Source organism: Pinus tabuliformis, chromosome X (genome assembly GCF_031772625.1).
Source record: "Pinus tabuliformis cultivar Carrire ecotype Pingquan chromosome X, CPIR1, whole genome shotgun sequence".
NCBI lineage: Eukaryota > Viridiplantae > Streptophyta > Pinopsida > Pinales > Pinaceae > Pinus > Pinus tabuliformis.
Genome location: NC_142308.1, coordinates 1,086,430,462 through 1,086,455,013, shown reverse-complemented (window position 1 = coordinate 1,086,455,013; position 24,552 = coordinate 1,086,430,462). Strand labels below are relative to the sequence as shown.

General features: G+C 36.8%; 1 protein-coding gene across 1 annotated transcript; it reads right to left on the bottom strand.

Moving 5' to 3' along the window:
* Positions 1–19,339: 19,339 nt before the first annotated feature.
* Positions 19,340–23,196, bottom strand: LOC149143590 (TMV resistance protein N-like). The gene is made up of 3 exons (XM_089451886.1): positions 23,168–23,196; positions 19,602–19,841; positions 19,340–19,484 (listed from the first exon to the last, which is right to left on the bottom strand). Exons 1-3 carry the CDS (start codon positions 23,194–23,196, stop codon positions 19,340–19,342), a joined length of 414 nt encoding a protein of 137 aa, XP_089308012.1.
* Between the last annotated feature and the right edge of the window lie 1,356 nt (positions 23,197–24,552).

Sequence of the window (24,552 nt, the reverse complement as noted above, 5' to 3'; positions counted from 1 at the left end):
CGTGTTATTTATAACTTACTGCAATAAAAGAAATGTTGTCTTTTTTATGAAATTAACCATGTTTATGCATCAAATTATGTTTTAGTTCATATATAAATGATGTTTTGATGTATGATAAATCATTTTTTTATATGATATAAAGTCAATTTCGTGAATATGCTTTACTTCTATACTGTTATGTATATTCGAATTGAATGATTTTCAGTTGTGAAGAACATTGGGAGTTACAGAGGTTTTGAACCCTGTAGGACCTACTCGATGAAGGAAATTTAGGTACGGTCACTCTTACATAGTTTGATTAGATAGGAATTTTTCCTGAGCTATATGAGTGTTTCTTATTGTAGTTTGCTTCTACTCTATTGGGGTTCTAACCCAAAGCCCTAGGGTACTTATTCCCGAAACCAAATTGGTGACTCTATTGGGGATAACAACCTTGTTATTCCTAGTTTGGGTTGTTCATTATCAATCAGGGCTCATTCTTTGGTTTGCTTGCTTTTACAGTCTTATTTGGTCTACTAGACTCTCAGGCTTTAAGTCTGATCTTTTGGATCAAACTTTATTTTTATTTTTTCTTGCAAAGCTTTGTATATGCCTTTTACTCTGTTTACAGTAGCGTATACATGCTTTTTCCTATAAAGTGAACCCACATATATGCAAGTTTCCTTTGTCAAAAGAACATGTGCACACTTCTGTGTTTAAGCACAGTCACGTATGCATATTTTTGCATTGTTTTCTAAAATATCTCTGCTTGGATAGATTTGTTGCCTGGTCTTTTTAGTCTCTGTATGGTCAATTTCTGTCTGAAGAATTTCATTATTCTGCAAGCTTACTATTTCAAAGTCTCTTCCTCATTGAAAATATTTGGCCTAGGTTTGCTTTTTAGCGAGTTTGTAATTGGTGTTTTGGCACACAAGACTTCATTCAAAAGTTCTTGATTATTCTGGTTCTCTTGAACACGAGATTGTTTTCAGTTTCAGTGTCAAGCTCAGGTTTTGTATCTACTTGCTTTGCTTTCCTTTGTTTTTTGGCCTCATAGCTTTTCTTTCTTTTTGAATATTTTTGACAAATTTGAAAGTACTTCTTTCCTAGCTTCTTGGTCAGTTTTTCAAGCTCTTTTCTATTGTTTGGGTTGTTTAATACAAGTTGAAGCCTTTCTGGTCAAGTTTTCATTCATTTTTGAGTTTGTGACTTGAAAATACACCTCCTTCTCCCTTTTCAATCTTTGAGTTTTAGTATCATTTTGGGTGATTTCAAAAAGTTGTTTTGGTTACTTGTTTTAAAAAGAAAAGATCTCAAAAAAATTTGTTTTTGTTTTTCTTTTGCCAAGTTTGCTTTTTGGTTTCTTTTTGTGGTTGAAAGTGATTTACGATCTTTCCCAATTTGTCCTTCTTGTTTGGAGAGAATTTTGTATTCAAAATCTATATCCTCTTCAATACTTTAGTTGGCTCATTGTTAGTTATACAAAATTGCTTTTGTTTTTTGAGTGATTTAGGATCTTGCATCTCTATTATATCTTGCATTAGGGTAGTTTGCATTGTTAAAGAATTCATAGTCTTTTAGCTTTTGGGTGTGTGAAGTGTGTTTCAAGAAAAGAAGAGAAAAAGTACTTTTCTTTCTACAAGTTTCGTAGAACCCATATAGAGATCTCTTTTCATCAAAGAAAAAATGATTGCATTCATGTAGTTAGTTTTTCATTGATTTCTGTTGCGTCATACACACATCATCAGTTTCACTCCCATCTATACCTTTGACTTAAAGAGCAACCATTAAAATCAAGTAATTAATTAAAATAAACTAGAACTTTTGTATTATCATTAGCATACACCAACAATTTTAGGTTTATTACGGCCTTGGATTAGGTGAGAGGAGAGTTAAATCTCCAAGGCCGCTTTAAATTACAGAACATAAAAGTTTGATTAATGAGCGAAATACAATAGCGTTAGGAAGACTGGGAAGCTCCATAACTGGGAGTAAATCACGAGGGTGAGTGAATATAAGGATGAGAGATACCCCCTCTCTTACTTGTCGGATCCTATCTCACAATTGTTCCACCTGACTTCTGATACGAGTTGGTGACCGTAGTTGCCTATCGTAGGGAAAACACAGGTGGTTATGGAGGGGAATCCTGTGGCACCTGAGGTTGACATTGTATAGTTAGAAATAATTAATTCCTACTTTTCTATGGTTGTAATTCTCTATTTGAGGAGTCTGTTCCTACATAATAGGAATTAGCTAGAATATAGTTTCTCCTAGTTTAGTGTGCGGTTGAGAGAATCTCTCAACCACACTATTGTACGTCTAAGATAGAATCTTATCTTGAGACTTTTTCCTGTATAAATATGTGTGTAATTTCCTTGATGCAAAATATAGAATATATTGCTGTGTGATATTTTATCTTGGTATCAGAGCCTGAGGGCCTAGCCCCTCGTGGGCTTGGCTGCTCCTAGGCTAAAGAGAATAAAAGTTTTGTGAATATTTGTTTGTCCATCATTCGCTGTCCATTAGCTAGGGAAGCGATAGTTGTGGTGATTCACTAGTGATTAGGAGGCCTCGAACTCCAGAGGTTCACCGGTGCGGTTTGCTTCAGTTGGAGAATTATGGACCAACCTGCGAGATGTAGAAAGAGATACGATTTTCTTTTCTATGCGCTATGAACCAAAAGTGAAGAGTGGAAGCCGACTCGATCAGGAAGCCTATGAAGGTTTCTCAAATATTGCTAGCAGAAAACTGTGGGTGGAGAAATCCTTGATCGATCTGTTGTTGTAGAGTGCATGTCAGCATTGAGTCTTATCGAAAGGTGCAGGTCGTGGGTGCGTGCGAACCAGCTGGTGTCTCCAACCTCATTTTACTATGATCTGGTGTTTCGTGTCTTGATTGAGCTCTTCGTCATCTGCCATAGATGAGAATATGGCGTGAATATACTCCTGAGACCTGTGGCTATGTTGAGTGAGCTGGACTCAGCTTGGCTCAACTTAGATTGTCGGCTCAATTCATCGACTTATGAAGACTGTCACTGGTGCATGTGAGAGAGGCTATGTGATCATGCGAAGGCTCTGTTCGCAGTTTTTTGGAGGCTCTGTAGAACAAATTTTGGATCTGCACTGGCCTGGTGGCAACTCGACTTAGAATGACTCGTGCAGAGTTTGGCGAAGTCTTGCGCTTCTATGGCTAGGGATCGAGTCTAAGGAGGCCGATTGCTTGCTGAGGCTGATTTGTTCAATGAAGGCCATTGTTTGCGGATCGAACTCCAGAGGTTCGGTTTGCTATTAGTTCTGTGCAGATGTGGCCTGGATGAAGAACATGCACGAGTTCGTTGAATGGAAGAATGCAGGTTACATGTGTCAATTCACTGATAAAGAATGCTAACGGGTTGAGGACGTTGCCTCAATGGTCGCCTACAAATATTACCTCAATCTTCAAATATCATGATCGACTTGGTATGAGTCCAAATCGTATTTTTCTGCGCTCAGCGTTATAGCTGGGGAGGGATAATCTCAAAATCATTCTTTATTTCTGTGAATTCATAATTGTTATGTACCGTGAGGAACTCACGAAGTCTCCATCAGATCAACCTTATTTAATTCAACAACGTGACCTGGCCAATTTAGGGTTTGAACTGGTTACTATAATACTCAGACGTGAGCAATCGTGAATGCACATATGAGCCTTTCAAGATTCGGACTAAGTCAGAAGATCTCGTTGGGAAATCTTTTAAGGCCTGCATAGGTAGGAAGGAGGAAGGAGCATTGGCATTAATTTGGGAAAAAAATTGGAGGCCGACCAACAGTTTGTAAGAAGACTTAAATTTCCGGTCATGGCAGTCAGAGTTGGATTGGACCATGGAGTCCTAGATTATTATTTTGAAGGGAAAATCATGTTCTCTTTGTATGGTTGTGTGCCTATGTCTGGATCATCAGTGTTTGAATGCACTGCATTGAGTCCAGGTGAAATGTCGTCAATCTGTTTCTTTATCAGTAGACCCCTCACAGGTATCGTAGGTGGAAAATAGTTGCTGTTTTGTTTGGGAAAAAATCATCTTTGGGCGGAGATAGAGGAATTAAATTTGAAGAGTTTATGTTGTATTTTCTTGGAACTAAGTTTAAATATTATTGAGCCTTATTGAGCCTAGCTAACTCAATGTAGGTAAAGTTGTTTCATTAGAATTCATGACTCTAACAAATGACAGGATAAGCATGGAGTTCCAAGAATTTATTTGACACAGATACCCAAGATGTGAACAATGAATAGATGAGATAAAGGAGCAGCAACAACGTTTATGTTGGACAACAAAATAGATGTTTGTTTGAGTTAGTGTGGTTTGTGGAATAGACTCCCTAGCATGTTATAAGCAAGACCAGTTGTTGTAATGGTCATTGTATGTACCCAGAAACTCCAAAATGTGGAATGAAATGTAAGTTTTATGGGCATCTGAAAGTTCGTGGTGATCTTAAAACCACTTTGTAATGGTTTATGGTCAGCCTGAAACCATCTTTTGTCACTGTAAAGTGAGGGTTGGTGGTGAGCCAGAAACCATCTATAGAGTCTTTGTGGCTGAAGTGCTTTTGTGACCAGCATGCCTTTGTGGCAGAATCGCCTCTGTCGCTTGAGGTGCCTTTGTGGCTGGGTGTACACGAGAGCTTTGTGCTTAATTGAGCAGGTGGACTGCAGAACACCTGGCTCGGACTCAGATGATTTTTTAATTTTCTAAGTAGAAGGGGATTGGCACGCTTTTCGCGCTGACAGTAGCGCCAGGAAGAGGAACTGGCACATTTGTTACGCCATTAATAGTGCCACCACGCCAAAATACCAGACTGGTGCGAAATTTTACGGAAAGATCGCGCCAATTCACCTTCAAGGGGATCTGCAGGAATCCTCATCTTTGTTTGATGATTTGCGAGAGGAGGCAGATCGAAGAAGTTGTGGATCTGTCTTAGGGAGGTAGATTGTGTTTTGGAGGTTTTGTACATGCAATTCGCCTGATGGTTGTGGATTTGACTATCATGACATGTATTCATTAAGGGGGGGAGTTAGAAATAATTAATTCCTACTTGTCTACGGTTGTAATTCTCTATTTGAGGAGTCTATTCCTACATAATAGGAATTAGCTAGAATATAGTTTCTCCTAGTTTAGTGTGTGGTTGAGAGAATCTCTCAACCACACTATTGTACATCTAAGATAGAATTCCTATCTTCAGACCTTTTCCTGTATAAATATGTGTGTAATTTCCTTGATGCAAAATATAGAATATATTGTTGTGTGCTATTTTATCTTGTATCACGTTCAACAGTACTTCTGGAGGGCACGCTTGCGAAGCTTGGGGGCTTGTACTGGCAAAGGCTGTTGTTTGGAGGTCAGCGTAACTACCTCTGATACCTTCACTAGCAGGCCTGGGGCATAATTACCCCAATCTATTTTTGAAAGGCCCTTGTTATTAACTTTCTTGTAATTTGGTGTCCGGTCCTAATCACTCGGAGCAGAAATAATCGAGAGTTGTTTGATTGCTGATATCTTTAGGGAATTTTTAGTAAGTGTTATTTGCTCCTAGTTGGCCTAGCTCTATACTTTTTTGAGTCTTTAAGTAGATCTTTTAAAGAATTCAAAGTGTCTGACCAACCATCTCAATGGTCTAGGAGACTTCGTGGGCTATCACTTATGAGTCCTGAGCCTTCTTCTAGGAGGCTTATGAGCAATTCTTCCAGCGGTTTTCAAGCAGTGGCAGCAGGCGCATCAGAGATTGATCCTCGACATGGGGTCATTGATTCAAAGGATAAACCTGGCACTAGTAAAGAGTTAGAGAGGAACACACCAGTTCTTTCTCGAGTACTTTTTTAGTTGGAAGATAATATCGAAGTTGAAGAGCTTTCAGAGTCAGTTGTGGCTCTGAATTCTCTTCTTCCTCCTGATCATCCAGGTGTTCTATTGTATGTCAGAACTCCAAATCATAGGCCTTCAATCCCAGGTTTACATACATCTATTCCTTCGATAACCACTGCTGGAAGCATGGCATCTATGACGAGTGTTGCGAGCATGCAGACTCCCATATCTATACAAGGAGGAGGAACTATTTCCATTCCTTCTATTACTCCAAGCATGGTTATATTTGGGTCTACTTCCATTTGGTCAACAAGTGGAAGTTCTTAGACTACTGCATCCAGTTTGGGATTTTTCCCTTATGGAATGCCATCTCATGGGATTCCTTCAGTTCCCTTGATCATACAATTGACCGCCTCTACATCGATGATGAGTGGATTAACTCCTTTTTAGGTTTCCCATTCAAAAGTGGTCATATACCACATTCCAATCCGACAGTAGGGTCAATACCTTTTCCTTCCACAAGTCAAGGTAGTAACCCCTTGCAGAGTTGGACAAACCTTGCAGTTAGTCAGATAGCAGCTGGGAATCAATTTTTTGGCCAACAAGGGAATTTGTCATATTCTTTAGTTAATTCATTTAAAAATTTTCACCCTTTGCTAATGCATGGAATCCTTATTAGGGGATGTCAGCTCCTTTCAATACTTCGTTACGAGGTAACTTCGCTAATTATGGAGGATTTTCGATAGGAGTTGATCAAACTCTGAATTTTGTTGGACGATAAGGGCCACCTTTTGGTTCAGTAGGCTCTACGAATTACTTGGGTAACCTGGCATTTTTCAAAATCTAGGTCATTCTTTTCAGACCTTTAGGAACCCCGCCCGCTCTGGATGGAACTCCCAAGGTCCCCCACGACTTCCTTTTATGGCCATGCTTAACTTTCCAGACTTAACTAAATTGATAAATGATATAATTCAGTACAATCCAGCTTGGCCTCTGGTCCCAACTAAACTTCCCTCGAATATCCCAAAATTCAAAGGAAGGAGTGGTGAAGATCCGAGAGACCACGTAACTACATTTCACTTATGGTGCTCATCTAACTCCCTAATAGATGATTCAATTAGGTTGAGGTTATTTCAGCATACCCTAACAAAAAATGCAGCCAAATGGTATATAGAGTTGCCAGGGGGCACCTATACCTCTTTCTGTGATTTGGCTAATATCTTTTTGAACCATTTTCAGTTGCCTGTCCGATGTGAAGCCGGAACTGAACTTCTAGCTAACTTTCAGCAAGACACCACAACTCACATTTCGGATCACATCCAGGAATGGAGGAGGAGGAAAAGGCTTATCAAAGTTGAAATCCCACCAAAGTTCCTTCTCGAATGGTTTCTCAAATCATTACAACCAAAAATTTCAAAGGATGTGTCTCTTTCCAGTGTTTATTCGGAAGAGCAAGCTATTTTCCAAGCCCAGCAATTGGAATTGATATATTCTCAGTCTGGGACTCTTTAGGAAATTCTACTTGATGCTCTTATATCTAAGGTCGATTTAGCCAAACCCAAACTAGGCCCCCACGCCGATGGTATAGTCAGCTTGATTGATGTCAACACGGTGAAACTTTTGAATCAATTACAATAGTTGTCTCTAAAAACTGCTTCTTCTAATCAGGCAGAACCGTCTACACCTAGACCTTCCCAACCTACCTCTATAAATGTCATCCATACCTCTAACCCCAAATGAAATCAACAATCTTATGGGAAGAGGAAGGGATGAGTTAAGAAGAAGAACAAAGAAGGGAAAGACAATGCAAACAAACTCGGCAATGGTGCTGGAGAGGGTAGAAAATAGTTCAAGAAAAAGGTAAAGTTTCCATTTAAGTTATGAAATGGAGATCATTTGACTCACCTCTGCCCCAAGATACAATATGCTCAACGCTTATTAGTGTAGCAAGGGTCCTCTAGCTCCCAAGCTATTTTGACTAACCCTTTTCCCCAAGGGCACCAATTACTTGCTGGCACAAATACAAATGCTGCTACCTCCATAGGGGGCGATTAGGAAGGGGAAAATTCCTCAAATGTTTATATTATGAGCTCTCATATCGACGTTGCTATGTGAGCACGCGATTATGGTGAATCAAAAACATCTAAGGCTAAATCTATTCCCGAAGTCACAGAGCCACTTCATATTGAGCGACCATCTGTTGAGTCTATACCTCAGATACTGAAAGGTTCTGCAAAGTGCTTGACTATTAACCCTAATGCTAGAGTAGCCCATATCTACTTGATTGTAGAAGATCTGGCTCAAAGTCCTTGTCCTATGTCTGCATTGGAGGTACTCTAGTTGTGCCCTGCTCAGAGAAGTGCTTTTCTTTCGGCCATTGGCACAGTAGATCCAAATAATTCTTTAGTGCTCACTTTTGATATGTTGAATGTAAAAAAGAGACCTCCTTACCATAGGACTTTCCAGATAAAGTCCACATACCGAAATACCAATATTTTCAGACAGTTATAGATGAGGGAGCTTCCACGTGCGTGATGTCTATGTTGTGTTGGAAGGCCATTAGATCACCTTCAGTTGTTCCTTCACCCACTCTTTTGATGGCATTTGATGGACATTCTCATAGGTTGCATGGGATTATCCCAGCCTTTCCTATATGTGTTGGGGAAAAGGTCATAAATATTGAGGTAGAAATCATTGATGCGAACCTAGATTATAACCTCCTCTTACGTAGGAATTGGATTTATGAGATGGATGCCATTGTTTCATCATTATTCCACGTCCTCTATTTTCCTCATGAGGGGAGGATTGTTAGAATTGATTAGTTAGAATATTCTCTAGGTGACTCACATGCAACTTTGGATTCTACCGTTCCATTGGTGGAGAATCCCCATCAACCTATTGAGAACTTAGGAGTTGGGATGTACTCTTCGTTGATCGGTATTTTTGACCTCCCTCCTGCTACAACTAGAATTAATGCAATTTCATCCTCTAAGGGACCTTCTCGAAAAGAGTTCTTTCGAACTAATTATTTTTCAGACCCTTGGCCCTTACCTTCATCTATCACCACATTAGATGGAGGGCAGGTAGGTGGAATGACATTTCCCATGTCTGCAGCGGAAGTTAGTTATCATTCTATCGTTAACTCTGCAGACAACCATCCCACTCCTTTTTCACAAGAGGAGTTAGATGGCGATGTGGCTCCAGCTTGGACCCTGGATTCTTCTTCAGCTCTAGATTTCTTGGATACAGTCTTACCATCTGAAGAAGCAATTTTGGAAGAAATGATGGGAATGGATAGACCATGGGAGGATTTACATCATCGTTCATATTTTCTCCCTCCATTGCATGAAGTTGAATCTAGTTTGTCCAGTCTATCTACTAGTGATGTTTGTACAGCTTCAAACCCTTTGGCTCCAACACAATTTTCTACTGAAGGTAACATGTCAGTTATCTCACGAACTATACCTATAAACATCTCTAGGAATCATAACGTAATAGAAAATTTCTTCATTGGAGCTAATTGTTCCTCTGAATAAATTCAAATCAACACCGATCTTTTTAAGGAGTTTGAAGATGTGTTTGCTTGGTCTTATGAGGAAATACCTAGAATTGATCCATCTATAGTTCAGCATGAGATCAATACATACGAAAACGCCAAATTGATTCGTCAAAAACTTTGACCAGTCAATCCTCAGAAAGCAGCAACTATTAACGCTGAAGTTGAAAAGCTACTTAAGGTGGGTTTCATATACCCCATGCATCTAATTGAGTGGGTTTCCAACCCAGTCTCGGTAGATGAGAAGCAAGGAACGATCCGAGTACGTATTGACTTTAGGGATTAAAATAAATCTTGTCCAAAGGACACTTACCCCACGCCTTTTATTGATCAAATTGTTGATGAATGTGTGGGTAATGAAATTTTTTCGTTCATGAATGGATTCTCTAGTTATAATCAAATTACTATCCATCCAGACGATCAGCACAAGACAACCTTTATTTGTCCCTGGCGCATGTTTCCATACAAGAAGATTCCTTTTGGTCTTAAAAATGTTGGAGCTACTTTTCAGCGGGCCATGTCTTATGCTTTCCATGACATCAAACATGTTATCGAATCATACTTGGATGACTTAGCTGCTCATTCTCACAAGAGAATTGATCATCCCAACCACCTTCGGTTCGTCTTTGAGAGATGTCGTTTTTATAAAACATGGTTGAATCTAAATAAATGTGTTTTCACGGTCACATCCGGTCGAGTGTTAGGATTCATCATATTGACAGAAGGGATTTAAGTTGATACTTTCAAGGTTGAGGAAATAACTCAGTTGCCTCCCTTGTCTTCCATTCATCAAGTTCAAAGTCTCCAAGGAAAGGCAAATTTCTCGATGAGATTTATAGTAAATTACGCCGAGATTACCAAAGGATTTCTGTGTTTTCTTAAGAAAGGAGTTCCATTTTTATGGGACGAATTCACACAATGATATTTTGATGATTTTAAAAAAGAATTAACCTCTGCTCCATTGTTGACTCCACTAGATTATGCTAGAGATTTCCTTTTAGTAGGACATGAGCTACACTATTCTCCTATCAAGAAAGTGACCTTGGCAGCTATCCATGCTGTCGAGCGGCGGCGTCATTATATTATGTTGCGTAAAACGTTCTTCTTTGTGGTTGTCAATCCTTTTTAGTTTGTCCTCAGTAGGAGAGTGATTGGGGGCAAGTATAATCGACGAATTTTTATTTTACAAGGGTTCAATCTTGAATTCTTGTCAGCTAAATCTAAGAAGTCATTAGTTTTTGTGGAATTAATTTCAGAGCTGCATTGTGAGGAAGCTATTGTTTATGAGGAAAATTTTCTCGACGAACATTTATTCCTCATTTCTTCACAAGATCCCCAGTACAGAGATATCATTATATATCTCTAGACTTTGAAGTTTCGACTTTCTTTCTCCAAAGATGAGCGTTGAAAGTTACGTCACCTTACCAAAAACTATGTTATTATTGCTGATACAGTATATCGTAGAGGGGTTGACTCAATCCTTAGGCCTTGCTTAACTTTGGAAGAAGTTGAGTCTGTACTTAATTATTACCATAGTGGAGCTTGTGGTAGTCATCTATTAGGGCTTGCAATAGCCTAGAAAATTTTGTGTGTGGGCTACTTTTTTCCCTCAATTTTCACTGACTGTATTGAAGAGGTCAAATGTTGCCATCCTTGTCAAATTTATACTCAGAAAATACACATGCATCCAGCTCCACTTTTTCCTGTTATCACTATCGGTCCATTTATGAAGTGGGGCATTGATTATACTAGCATTTGCACCTAATGTTGCAAAGGAAACGCCGTAAGGCATATAGTGTGGAGGAATATTGAAATGTGAATGGGCATTTTTGAAAGAAAGGGTCGATGATAATGAGTTTCAATTGAGGAAGCCATGCTTAAAACCCTATTCGGGGGTTAAAGTGGCTATAAAATGGAATAAAAATCGTCATAAATAGCCATTGAAGTTGCTTAAACACCTTTGTATCTGGATAAAGATTTCCTAGTTGAAGGTGAAGGTAAACAAATGAATCCAGGTGAACAGGTTGATGATAATGAGTTTCAATTGAGGAAGCCATGCCTAAAACCCTATTCGGGGGTTAAAGTGGCTATAAAATGGAATAAAAATAGTCATAAATAGCCATTGAAGTTCTTTAAACACCTTTGTATCTGGATAAAGATTGCCTAGTTGAAGGTGAAGGTAAACAAATGAATCCAGGTGAACAACAACTGGGTATCCATATCGATTTGGATAGGGTTATTTAAGAAATCATTATTTAAACGAAAAATTTAATTAATATCAAGATATATTTAAAACATGTATTATATTCATTAAAATAATTTGATTTTTTTTTTAAATATGTTAAAACCCATTGATAATGAATTGGTTGTAAAGACATAAACTATCAGAATGGTATTTCATCTTGAAACATCATTTTTAAAGTTTCAGTTGGAAAATACAAGTAGTAAATTGTAACGAAAGAGGTTAGAGAAGAAATATAATATTCTGAAGAACATTGTGGTTGTCATTCCATATTTGAAGTTGCATCGAAATTTGTTGGAGGCATCGAAGACCTGAAGAAGCAGTAATGAACCTGCAAAATGTATATTTTGTTAGGATTTGTAATATGTAAATTGTGGAAATTTATTTGTAATATTTTGCATGTGAGTTGTGTTAAAATGAAATTGGAATGAATGGAAATGAAGTTACAAGGGAGAGAAACAAGGTGCAGTCTAAAGTTTGGAGGGGAAATGAGATATGAAATCTTTTATAGGAATGTGCCTATGTAATGATGTATGGAATCTAGATTGTATATAAAGGTGCATTGAATATATAGACATTATTACAAGCCCATTCAAACCCAAGTGTGACATCAACTTCAGATTCCCTAAACCCTCAGATGAGTTTGTGCTAATTATAGCCCAGGTTGGATTGGTAATAAATCTGGGTTTTACTTGGATTGAACTTAATACTAAAATAACAGAGGTTTTGGTCTTTTGTGAATTAAAATTCATGCAATTTGAGTGTTTTTGCAAAGTAATCTGCATTTTCTTTAACATTGTACATAAAAAAGGTTTGGTCTTTTGTGAATTAAAATTCATGCAATTTGAGTGTTTTTGCAAAGTAATCTGCATTTTCTTTAACATTGTACACAAAAAAGGTAGCTGCTCTATAACAAGCCTGGGAAAGATGTCCATGATTATTAAATAAAATGAGGTCAATATTCAATGTCATTGAATAATATTCTCAGTGTTAATAAATCTAAATCTATGCTAGTTTATTTCATGAACGGAATAATCAGAGCTAAAAACAGTCGCCAAGGGATTGCAGACTACTTCCTCAATTTATCCTCTGCACTCTGACTTATTTGTAATACAGCCTAGCATGTGAAGGGTGTGCTAGTTAGCAGAGTAGGGTAAAGTCTAAAAAAGGCTTAAATACTCGTTATCATTTCATTTCTCTAAACCCTCTCTCCCTTGCTTCTGTACTCCGTTCATTCAATATTTCAAGTATTCGCTGCCTGTTATCTTCCTTAATCGCTTAATCCATTGAATTCAGTCCAAAAAATAAATACCAAGATGCCTACAACTATTGTTACTCATTCGAGGAGGAACATCCCCAAAAGAGGGCAGGTGAAGGCAGCCATTGCCTCTTCCCTCGCCCAATCCATCAGATCAGTGTTAGGATCCCCTAAATCATTCAACCACTATGTTGTTTCCTCTTCCTCTTCTCTCGAGACTACAAATCATTTGAGAGCACAATGAATGACTTGCAGATCAAATGGGCTTGAGTTTCTTTCATTACAAATTCAATGATGCAGAAATTAAATCATTATGGATGAAAGCATGGGATCCATAGATCTGTTGTCCAAATCATTTGCTCATTTGTCTAACTCTTTTCCCCAGATTTGAAGCCCTGCAACAACAATGGAGTTTGCTCTTTATGCTGTAGTGAGTCACCAAATATAAAGAGGGGAAATATTTTCTACTGTAGCAGCTTTTCCTAGTTGCAGTTGAAAAGCTCTGAAATACAAAGTTTGTTGATCAGAGATTTTGAGTTGAAATATATGGCACTTGATTCCCCTTGGCATGTGTAACTGATTTTGATCCATTAGTGGTGTTTATAAACTTCATCTATGTATTGGATTGATAGAAATACCCATTAACATGTAGAATAGACTTGAATCCTGTTTTTTACATCCAACAGCTAAGAGTTTACTAATTCATCATGCTTTTGATCCATAAGTGAGTGGCTATAAACCTTAACTCTGCATTGAGTGATGAATCATTTGCATGAATGTGCTTTGAATGTGTGGCTAATTAGCATGAATGTTCTTTGAATGTGTGGTTAATCAAATATGAATCGTTTGCATGAATGTGCTTTGAATGTGTGGTTAATCAGATATGAATTGTTTGCATGAATGTGTGATTAATCAGGTACTCAACACTCACTTTGAATGTGTTGTTAATCATTTGAATGTGTGGATGCATGAATGTGCTTTGAATGTGTGGTTAATCAAATATGAATCATTTACATGAATGTGTGGTTAATCAAGAACTCAACACTCACTTTGAATGTGTGGTTAATCATTTGAATGTGTGATTAATGAAATATAAATTGTTTGTATTTTGGTAGTGAATGTTAATGATTGAAGTTACATGTAGTTGAAGTTATTAAAAAGCTAAAAGATTTTCTATTGTTTATCTTATAACTGTTTAAACTAGAAGGAGATTATAACTGTTCACATAGTTGAAATTTGGAGGAGATTCTTTCATTTAGGTTAATGAAATGAAACTCTGAACAATTTATTTTGATTTAGGTTACTAATGGTCAAAAAATTATTTTGAGCTTATAATTGCTCACCTATATGATGCATTCATTTGGAGTTAATTATATCATTTAGATTTATTGTGACCAAAATCTAATGTGAGTGTCAAATATGTAGGATGGAGAAAGTAGACGTTATGTGTATTCGCAACAAAGCCAAAATTCTGGGAACTGTAATTTGTGTGGGTGGAGCAATGGCTATGAGTTTCCTTCAAGGTCCTACTCTAGCCCAACTCTGGCCTCTGTGGGGACAATCAACATCAGTTTCCAACACTAATACAGTACACCTAGTGGAAACCATTCTACACGAGGGAGATTCAGGCAACCAGATTAGAGGGTGTATTTACCTTATCTCAGCAGTGATAATGTTATCCAATACCATGATATTGCAGGTCTCCCTACCACCTTGCATATTAAATTGATACCCAATTATAACCCTTTTCTGTATTTATAAGTTTCAAATCTCCCCACCCAATCAAATATATGATTATAATTTCATGTGCATGTTGAGACAATGAAGAAGTTTCCAGCCACACTATCCCTTACACCAATTACTGCCATTCTAGGCTCCATCCAAACTGCTCTCCTAATAGCCATTCTTGACAGGGGCATCATTCCAACATCATGGATACTGGATAGGGCTAATATTTTGATTGTGTTCACTACAGTAAGTCTACATACATGAATGATGTTCTTCCTCAATTTTCCCAGCCATGAATAACTTAAATTTTTGTTAGGTGGTTAAGCTGATTTGTGGAAGATTAATTCAATTTGGCAGGGAATCATATTCAATGCAATGGCATTTCCATTACAGTTATGGTGTTTGTGGAAACAAGGGCCAGTATTCATTACAGTATTCAACCCAGTGTCTACCGTGTGCTCCGCAATTTTATCATCTATAGTTCTGGGAGACACGTTGCGTTTGGGAAGGTGGGTGGTTTGTTATGTTCTCAAATATTCAATTCGGTGGTTTTTTATATACTCCAATATTCAATTTGTGTTAGAGTGGTTCAGGTAAAATTAAACTTGATTAGATAAAGTTATTAGTTGTTTTTGGGCTAATGAGAATCTATGGTTTTGTCCATGGTATTCATATGGAATATAGTATATTCTTAAGTCTTCAATTTCTATTAGAGTGGTTCAAGTAAATTTGTGCAATGGCTATGAGTTTCCTTCAAGGTCCTACTCTAGCCCAACTCTGGCCTCTGTGGGGACAATCAACATCAGTTTCCAACACTAATACAGTACACCTAGTGGAAACCATTCTACACGAGGGAGATTCAGGCAACCAGATTAGAGGGTGTATTTACCTTATCTCAGCAGTGATAATGTTATCCACTACCATGATATTGCAGGTCTCCCTACCACCTTGCATATTAAATTGATACCCAATTATAACCCTTTTCTGTATTTAGAAGTTTCAAAGCTCCCCACCCAATCAAATATATGATTATAATTTCATGTGCATGTTGAGACAATGAAGAAGTTTCCAGCCACACTATCCCTTACATCAATTACTGTCATTCTAGGCTCCATCCAAACTGCTCTCCTAATAGCCATTCTTGACAGGGGCATCATTCCAACATCATGGATACTGGATAGGGCTAATATTTTGACTGTGTTCACTACAGTAAGTCTACATACATGAATGATGTTCTTCCTCAATTTTCCCAGCCATGAATAACTTAAATTTTTGTTAGGTGGTTAAGCTGATTTGTGGAAGATTAATTCAATTTGGCAGGGAATCATATTCAATGCAATGGAATTTCCATTACAGTTATGGTGTTTGTGGAAACAAGGGCCAGTATTCATTACAGTATTCAACCCAGTGTCTACCGTGTGCTCAGCAATTTTATCATCTATAGTTATGGGAGACACGTTGCGTTTGGGAAGGTGGGTGGTTTGTTATATTCTCAAATATTCAATTCGGTGGTTTTTTATATACTCCAATATTCAATTTGTGTTAGAGTGGTTCAGGTAAAATTAAACTTGATTAGATAAAGTTATTAGTTGTTTTTGGGCTAATGAGAATCTATGGTTTTGTCCATGGTATTCATATGGAATATAGTATATTCTTAAGTCTTCAATTTCTATTAGAGTGGTTCAAGTAAATTTGATTAGGTAAAGTCATCAACTATTTTGGGGTTCATGAGAACCCATAATTTTGTCTATGGTATTCATGTGGAATATAGCCTGTTTAAAAACAGAAAGACTCCATAAGTGAAAGAAATTAACATGGAGGCTTTTGGCTTTTAAATAGGTTATATTCCACAGGAATATCATGGGCCAAACCACAGGTTGGAGCCATAAAACTACTTATAACTCGACTAAATCAAGTTTACCAGAACTACCCTAACAATTTACATTAAATTTATTATTTCTTCTCTCATTTTGCCTACAAATTTACAAAATTAATTAATTGAAATGCTTGATTTTCCTACACTAGAACAGTTTGATGGGTGTGATTCTTATATTCATTGGTCTCTACCCTTTTCTGTGGGGCAAAAGCCAAGACGATGCTACCCAGATCAAAATATCTTCTGACGAAGAAGCAGATATAGCCATCACAGCAGAAGGAGAAGAAAATCAGCACCCACCTCCTGCTTCTGAAGTAGTGGATGTGAAAACACCTTTACTACAGTAACATTCTTGACATTTTGTTGAAAAATTGCAATGTTTGCAATAAACACTTAGTCAGTTCGAACAAAGATGGCAACGTTCCCAACAAAAAGGGCTACCTAACATCAGAAGTTCCAAATTGCTCAGGCACACAATAGTACTAGGTAAATCTTTGATGTTTGTACGGAACAAATTTAAATTTTTCAAAGACGGTTGACTTCCAACCTGGGAAGGCAATAACTCCATTTGGAGGCAACCTGATAGATCTAAACATTCAAGAGTGGTGATATCTCCAAGTGTGGAAAGAGTCAAATTCAAACAATCACCCAAATGTAGATGTCTAAGTTGCAATAGATTTCCCTGAAAGCCTGGAAGCATTTCCAGACATTTACACCTAGAAAGATTGATGTATTGAATATTTTTTAAATTTTCGAAGGAACTTGGAAGCATCTTCAAACTTTTGCACAATGTCAAATTCATGGTTTGGAGATTTCTCAGATTTTGAAACAAATCTGGAAGCATCTTCAAACTTCCGCACAGTGTGAGATTGATATGTTGGAGAGTTGTTAGATTCCCAAAGGAATTTGGAATCATCTCCAAATTGATGCACTTAGAAATATTGGCGTGTTGGAGATTTACCAGATTCCCAAAGGAATTTGGGAGCATTTTCAAACTTCCACAGTCTGTCAGATTGATGTTTTGAAGATTTGTTAGATTACTAAAAGAATCTGGAAGCATTTCCAAACTACTGCACTTGGACAGATGGAAGTATTCGAGCTTTCTTAGATTCCGAAATAAAATTGGAAGAAGCTGCAATTTCGGGCACCCTATGAGGGTTAGACATCTCAAGGAGCTCAAATAACAAAATTCTTCTGATAGCATTGCTACATCTGCGTATGTCAACAATCGCGGACAATTCAGTACAATCTTTTCTAGGTGCTTCAGCGACCTTAATGACTTTGGAAACTCGGAAAATGGAGCTTCAATATTTAATTGCCACAAGTGGAGAGGTGCCTGCAATGTTAAGTACGTTTCGATTATATAAGAAATTGAAAATATAGGAGAATTCTTGCTCTGCAAATTGCTACATCTATATGTACGTACCTCAGATCGAGATTGCCACAATCTTTTCAATTCCCAACCGAACACTTCTAAAACTCTTAAATCGCACAATGGAATTCAAGAAGGTAGTGATGAGTAGTTCGACACATTCCAATGAAGCCATATGAGTTTTGGTGACCACACCGAAGTCAAGATGCTTTCAAAGTTGCCTTCAACTTCAAGAAGTTGCAATTTCCTGATTCCGCAGACCTCTTGACTAGAACTTGTATTCAAGGGAAATTCTAATTCTGAATGGAACACTTCCTAATCTTCATCCTACCCAATAAAGGTGTACCAAGGAGCCATCCCAAATCCGCGCACTTCTGTTATCACCTGTTTGTGGTTTGAAAACAATAAACTATTATTAACATAATGTGTGGCAGACTGTTTTGAATACAAAATACCGAAAGTTCTTTAGACATTCAACAATTAGGATGGCTCAAACACTTATAGAGGATGATTGTTGCAACAACTCATGAAGATGAAGATTCTCTATCGGTCGCCAAAGCCAATGCGGTAATAATTCTGGACAATCCACAATAGCTCTTCCCAAATCTATGAGGTGATCATGCATTCTTATTCTATTTTCATCGTCCAACTCGACAAGACACTTGTTGAGCAGATTTTGAAACCCTACCAAACCATTCTATCCCGAACCCCTCCATATTCTTACCCATGTATCCTTGTCTTTTCCTATCGAAAAACAGGCGATATCTAAAAATATTTGCTGCTACTCATGATTGAGAGAGTCGTAACTAATTTTAAGGCTCCTTTCTATCTCTGCAGGTAATATTTGGTGAAGTCCATTGAGTTTCTCTTCCCAGTAAAGTTTGTCATGTCCACAAACAAGCGACCCAAAAACTTTCAATGATAGAGGCAAACCATGGCATGCCTTTAAAAACCCATCTACAAGATTTTCAAATCTTGGTAGTGGATATGGCTGGAAAAAGGCATGCAAGCAAAACAGCTCTTGGGAGTGTGCTATATTGAGGCCTGGTAACTGATAAATTGACGACTTTGCAATTCCTGCACTTCTAAGGATATGCTTGACCCTAAACGTAACCAAAATCAAGCTCTTGGGATGAAGGACATGCTTAATTGGCAAGAAAGGATCTAGTTGGTCCACATGACCTACATCATTTAATATTATGAGTGCCTCACAAGCTGAAAGATTCTTTTTAAGTATCTCCACGCCTTCTTCCCACCTCTCAATTTTGATATCTCTAACCTTCAAGTCCTTAATGAGTTTTCTTTATACATTGTTTAGAGACATTTTATTTGCATTTTCCCTCACATCAAATAGAAAATAGGATCTATCATAATCTGACCTCTTACGATTAAAAAGTTCTTTGGCCATCATTGTCTTTCCAATTCCACCGATGCCCACAATCCCCACAACCTTGACCTCCACATGCTCACCATGATGCAGTCGCAGTGTCCCTTAAAAATCTTGTAACTTTTCCGCCAAACCAGTTGGATATTTTGCCACATCCAATGGCATTGCAAAATTTTTCAACACGGCTTGCACAACCTTCTCCAATAGCTCCTCTTCATGCTCCTCCAAGAGTCTCTCTTCGCCCTCGTCCCTGAATATTAATTAAGACAGTAAAGTAAGTAATGACAAAAGCATACTTGAGATGTGATGTATGCTTCAATGCAACAGATTTAGACCTATTATGGATCAAGACAGTGGATATCCTTACCCATTACCCTCCTGCAATTCAAAGTCACTTATATTCGTGACATGATGAAGGGCGTTTGACCAAGTCTGGATAGTCTGCAAGTCGTACTGCTGCTTCTCTTCGTGGATACGTAGGGCTTTAGCATATGATCCATCTTTATCTTTTCCCATCCACCTGACCTCCGAGGGCTTCACTTTATAGAAGACCGGAAGAATAATAGCTTTGGACTCCACCATGACGACCAGCGCATCCAGGCACCACCTGGATTCGGCATAGGTCGCAGATAAAATGGCTATATGGACAGAGGCTACTCAAACAACAGCGTCTATGCAGCTTCTATTTGAGATGTAATATTGTGTCCAGCCTACAGTTCAGGCTTGTCGAGAAAGACTTGCAAGAGGCGACGGTATTTGTAACCATTAGACCAGTGCGCAAACTGTTTCAACAACTAATTTTTTGTAACCATTCTAATCTAATGGCTGAAATCTTTGCAATCGTCTTACATAATCCTATGGCATATAAAGATGACTAGTAGGCAGAGAGAACTAGTTTTTTGTAACCATTCTAATCTAATGGCTGAAATCTTTGCAATCGTCTTACATATAATCCTATGGCATATAAAGATGACATGTAGGCAGAGAAAGGAGTTGATTTCAGAAGGAAATGCCTTACGGCGTAATTAATTAATCGTCAATGGTAAAGGTGACATACCCATCCTCAGGTTTGATTTCAGAGGGAAATTCCTTACGGTGTAATTAATTAATCGTCAATGATAAAGGTGACATACCCATCCTCAGGTTTACCAATACATCAAACAATATTTTCATATATTATTCAAAGTATAACACACCAATATACATGTTCAAAAATAAAAATATCTGCAATTATTTTGATTTTGATGATAATAACATATTTAAACCCAGCTTACCAGGCTGACCATGACAATTCCCTCCATCAGACACATTGAGAAAGTTCAAGCTTATTTACCATGCCCGGTTGGGCTATATATACGCACTGTTAAATTTATATTGGTATAACTTTAATTGTATATGCTTACAGCCCAACCACATTTAATATCCTAAACCACATACATTTAATATCCTAAACCACATACAAAATCCTATAGCAGAGTAAATATTATTTTCCATGGAGAAAAGCAGAGCTTATTTACCATGCCATAGGATCAAGTGCAAGAAAGGAAGCCGCACGTGCTTGAACAGGGCTAGAAACGTTAGGCTGCTACTAAAAAGGCGTAACAAACTTACGTGTTAGTCTCCGCTTTGGTCTGTTCCGTAGTTTTAAATGCGAAGGAAGTCAAATCATTAGCACTACGTGTAAATTTTACAACGTCAATCCACTAAACTAATGTTTATAAACTAATATTTTTTTTATTTAATGTCAATCCACTATACCAATATTTATAAACTAATGTTTTTATATTCAGTCCTTCAAGCTGTGGTTTTTTCCATTTTTATGTAGTTATAGAGAATCATCTTTCCAATTTGCTTCACATAATATAGCTATTGAGACATGTTTTGATTATGCTCATACTTCAGATAGAAGTGAATACTTTAAGTAGATACGATGAATTGAATTTCAGATAGAAGTGATAAAGGGATTGAAGCGTTAAATCCATACTATGAAATGTGCACCTACAACCGACGGTCCTGGGTTCATTATCATGCTCATGCTTCTATCCCTAACAACTCATGATGAGCAATTCTTATATTGCATGTAATAAGAAGGTTAGCATGCTGGGACAAGTTTATTTCTATGGCTGAGGACATGTGCAATTTTAGAACGATCTAAACCTCAAAATGACATGCCCGTTTGATATTGAACCTAGGCAATCATGTGGCACTGCTTTAGCGTACGGTTCATCTTTATCTTTGCCCGTCCCCCTGACCCCCGAGGGCTTCACTTTATAGAAGACCGGGAGAATAATAGCTATTTCTCAAACATTATATTGGATTAAATCATCACCCGTTAGCATTCGATGTTCTATTTGATTAAATTCAAAATAATTCCTAAACATAAAATGTTTAAAGATAATTCAATGATTTACTCAAATGTACTCCTTCGAGGGAACCAGTCTGATAATGACACCACACAAATGACACCACACAACCAGCAATTGTTCTCATAAGTCTCTACAGCGTCCCTAGCTGAGCAGTGCAGAGGGAACGCCATGTGTGGGGCACCACACAAATGACACCACACAACCCTCATAAGTCTCTACAGCGTCCCTAGCTCAGGAGTGCAGATGAAGGGCGTTGATCGAAATAAGCCAATGTCAGACCCCAGAACAAGATCGATGAACTATTTTATGAAATTTCTTTCAAGAATGCTGCCCATTTGTATGTGAAAATTGAGAGGGAACACCATGTGTGGGGCACACGTCCTCCACCAGGAGCTTGAGTTACAATCTTGTCATAGCATACCTTGCAAAGCCGACCCTCTTTGTTTTAACACACAAAAAAATATCTCTTATATATAAATTTGACATTTAATTTAATTCTATTATTATTATTATAATATTTATATTTATTATTAATATACTTTTAATAATTCTATAAGTATTAATAAAATTATTATATTTTTATATTAAAAATATATAATAATTAAAATTATTCTATATTCAATTTTGAAACTATAGGTACGTTATGCTAAAAACATATATGTCGATATCAAATACAAAATGTTTTGCTTCAACGTGGAAAGTAAGAGTTACATTATACCAAATATCATTGAATCAGTATGATGGGGTATTAGTTTTCATCATCCTTTTAACTTTTTACATCTATAAATTGAGTGATATTAGCTTTCCTCAACTTTTTAAGTTACTACATCCATAATTGAGTGAAATTCCCTTTCTCATAGCATACCTCTTCGTTCACGCTAACAATAAAAATGACCAAGCCATTCAAATGGGTTGTCTCGATTAATTCTATTATTATTATTATAATATTTATATTTATTATTAATATACTTTTAATAATTTTACAAGTATTAATAAAATTATTATATTTTATATTAAAAATATATAATAATTAAAATTATACTATATTCAATTTTGAAACTATAGGTACATTATGCTAAAAACATATATGTCGATATCAAATACAAAATGTTTTGCTTCAACGTGGAAAGTAAAAATAAAAATATCTGCAATTATTTTGATTTTGATGATAATAACAGATTTAAACCCAGTTTGATTTTGATGATAATAACATATTTAAACCCAGCTTACCAGGCTGACCATGACAATTCCCTCCATCAGACACATTGAGAAAGGTCAAGCTTATTTACCATGCCCGGTTGGGCTATATATACGCACTGTTAAATTTATATTGGTATAACTTTAATTGTATATGCTTATAGCCCAACCACATTTAATATCCTAAACCACATACATTTAATATCCTAAACCACATACAAAATCCTATAGCAGAGTAAATATTATTTGCCATGGAGAAAAGCAGAGCTTATTTACCATGCCATAGGATCAAGTGCAAGAAAGGAAGCCGCACGTGCTTGAACAGGGCTAGAAACGTTAGGCTGCTACTAAAAAGGCGTAACAAACTTACGTGTTAGTCTCTGCTTTGGTCTGTTCCATAGTTTTAAATGCGAAGGAAGTCAAATCATTAGCACTACGTGTAAATTTTACAACGTCAATCTACTAAAATAATATTTATAAACTAATGTTTTTTTTATTTAATGTCAATCCACTAAACCAATATTTATAAACTAATGTTTTTATATTCAGTCCTTCAAGCTGTGGTTTTTTCCATTTTTATGTAGTTATACCCGGCTGCCCTGCACATGGTTCAATGGATTTGAACCTGGGACATTCGTTTTGCATAATACTTGGTTAATTGACCTTGCTCTGTAACCATACAATATGACATTGTTAATAATATTATTATATGTAATTTTGTGGAGAATTTTAAGATGTTTTTTTGAATGTATAAATATATTTTAGGGTTTTAAAAAATTAAGTTAATAGAGTTAAACTTATGTTTGGAAGAAATTATGATTTGATTTTAATAAAAATGGAAAGGGAAAAAAATTATTTAATAATTAAATTAAATGATTATGTGTTCTTAGCTCCGACTTGAATCTATGTTATATATTGAATGGAATGTTAAAAATTTAGTATTCTGTTGATTGTTGATTGTGGATAAAAAGAATTGTTCAGGAAAAATTGAGGTGAAATCTTGATTTGTCTTATTTAAACTAGTTTTTTTACTATATATGGATTCAGCACCATGTAAAACTCCTAGGGTGCTTAGATTGCACATGATTACCCATCAAGTTTGTCATTTCAATAAATTCTTGCCAGATTTAAAAAAGTTAAATCGGAAAAACCCACTATAAAAATTTCCAAAAAATCACACTAAAGACAACTCTTTTTTTATCACATTCACCACGAACCACCACAAACCACTGTGTAAAATCGGACATCTAATTGGAGTTGGTAAATATGTGTTTCATCAGTTCTTTTATTGGGTGATATACAAACGATTGGATTTGCAAATTGAAATTAAAGTAGAATTCTATATCTAACAGATAAAATCCCGTTGCACAATATATTGGTGTGTTAATTTCAATGGTCAATAGCTTTTAGATTTAAAAAATTGTATACAACCCACCGTAGTATTAAATACTGCATATCATGGAGGATAGAAAAATTCCATTTTGATTTCCAATTTCTTTTAAAATGGTATTATCAACCTTATGGACAGATAATCATTATTACTGCCAAATATCACAATGTAAATATCCCACATGGAGAAGTTGATAGCTAAAAAATTTACATGCTATAAAAGAGATCATAATCAGTATCAACACTGAAATGCAACGTATTTTGCAATTTCACCGTACGAGCTTATTTTTGGCTTATATTGAGATGACATCGAGGAATATCTAAAACGAGGTACATAACAAGGAGCGTGATACCAACAATCTCTAG

Excerpts from the sequence above, each read along its gene's own strand:
- LOC149143590 (XM_089451886.1), bottom strand. The coding sequence starts at position 23,196 with ATGGAACAGACCAAAGCAGAGACTAACAC. Across the intron at positions 19,842-23,167 it reads ACCAAAGCAGAGACTAACAC|GTGGTGCCTGGATGCGCTGG; the intron begins GTAAGTTTGTTA and ends TGCCGAATCCAG. Across the intron at positions 19,485-19,601 it reads GAATTGCAGGAGGGTAATGG|GGACGAGGGCGAAGAGAGAC; the intron begins GTAAGGATATCC and ends ATTAATATTCAG.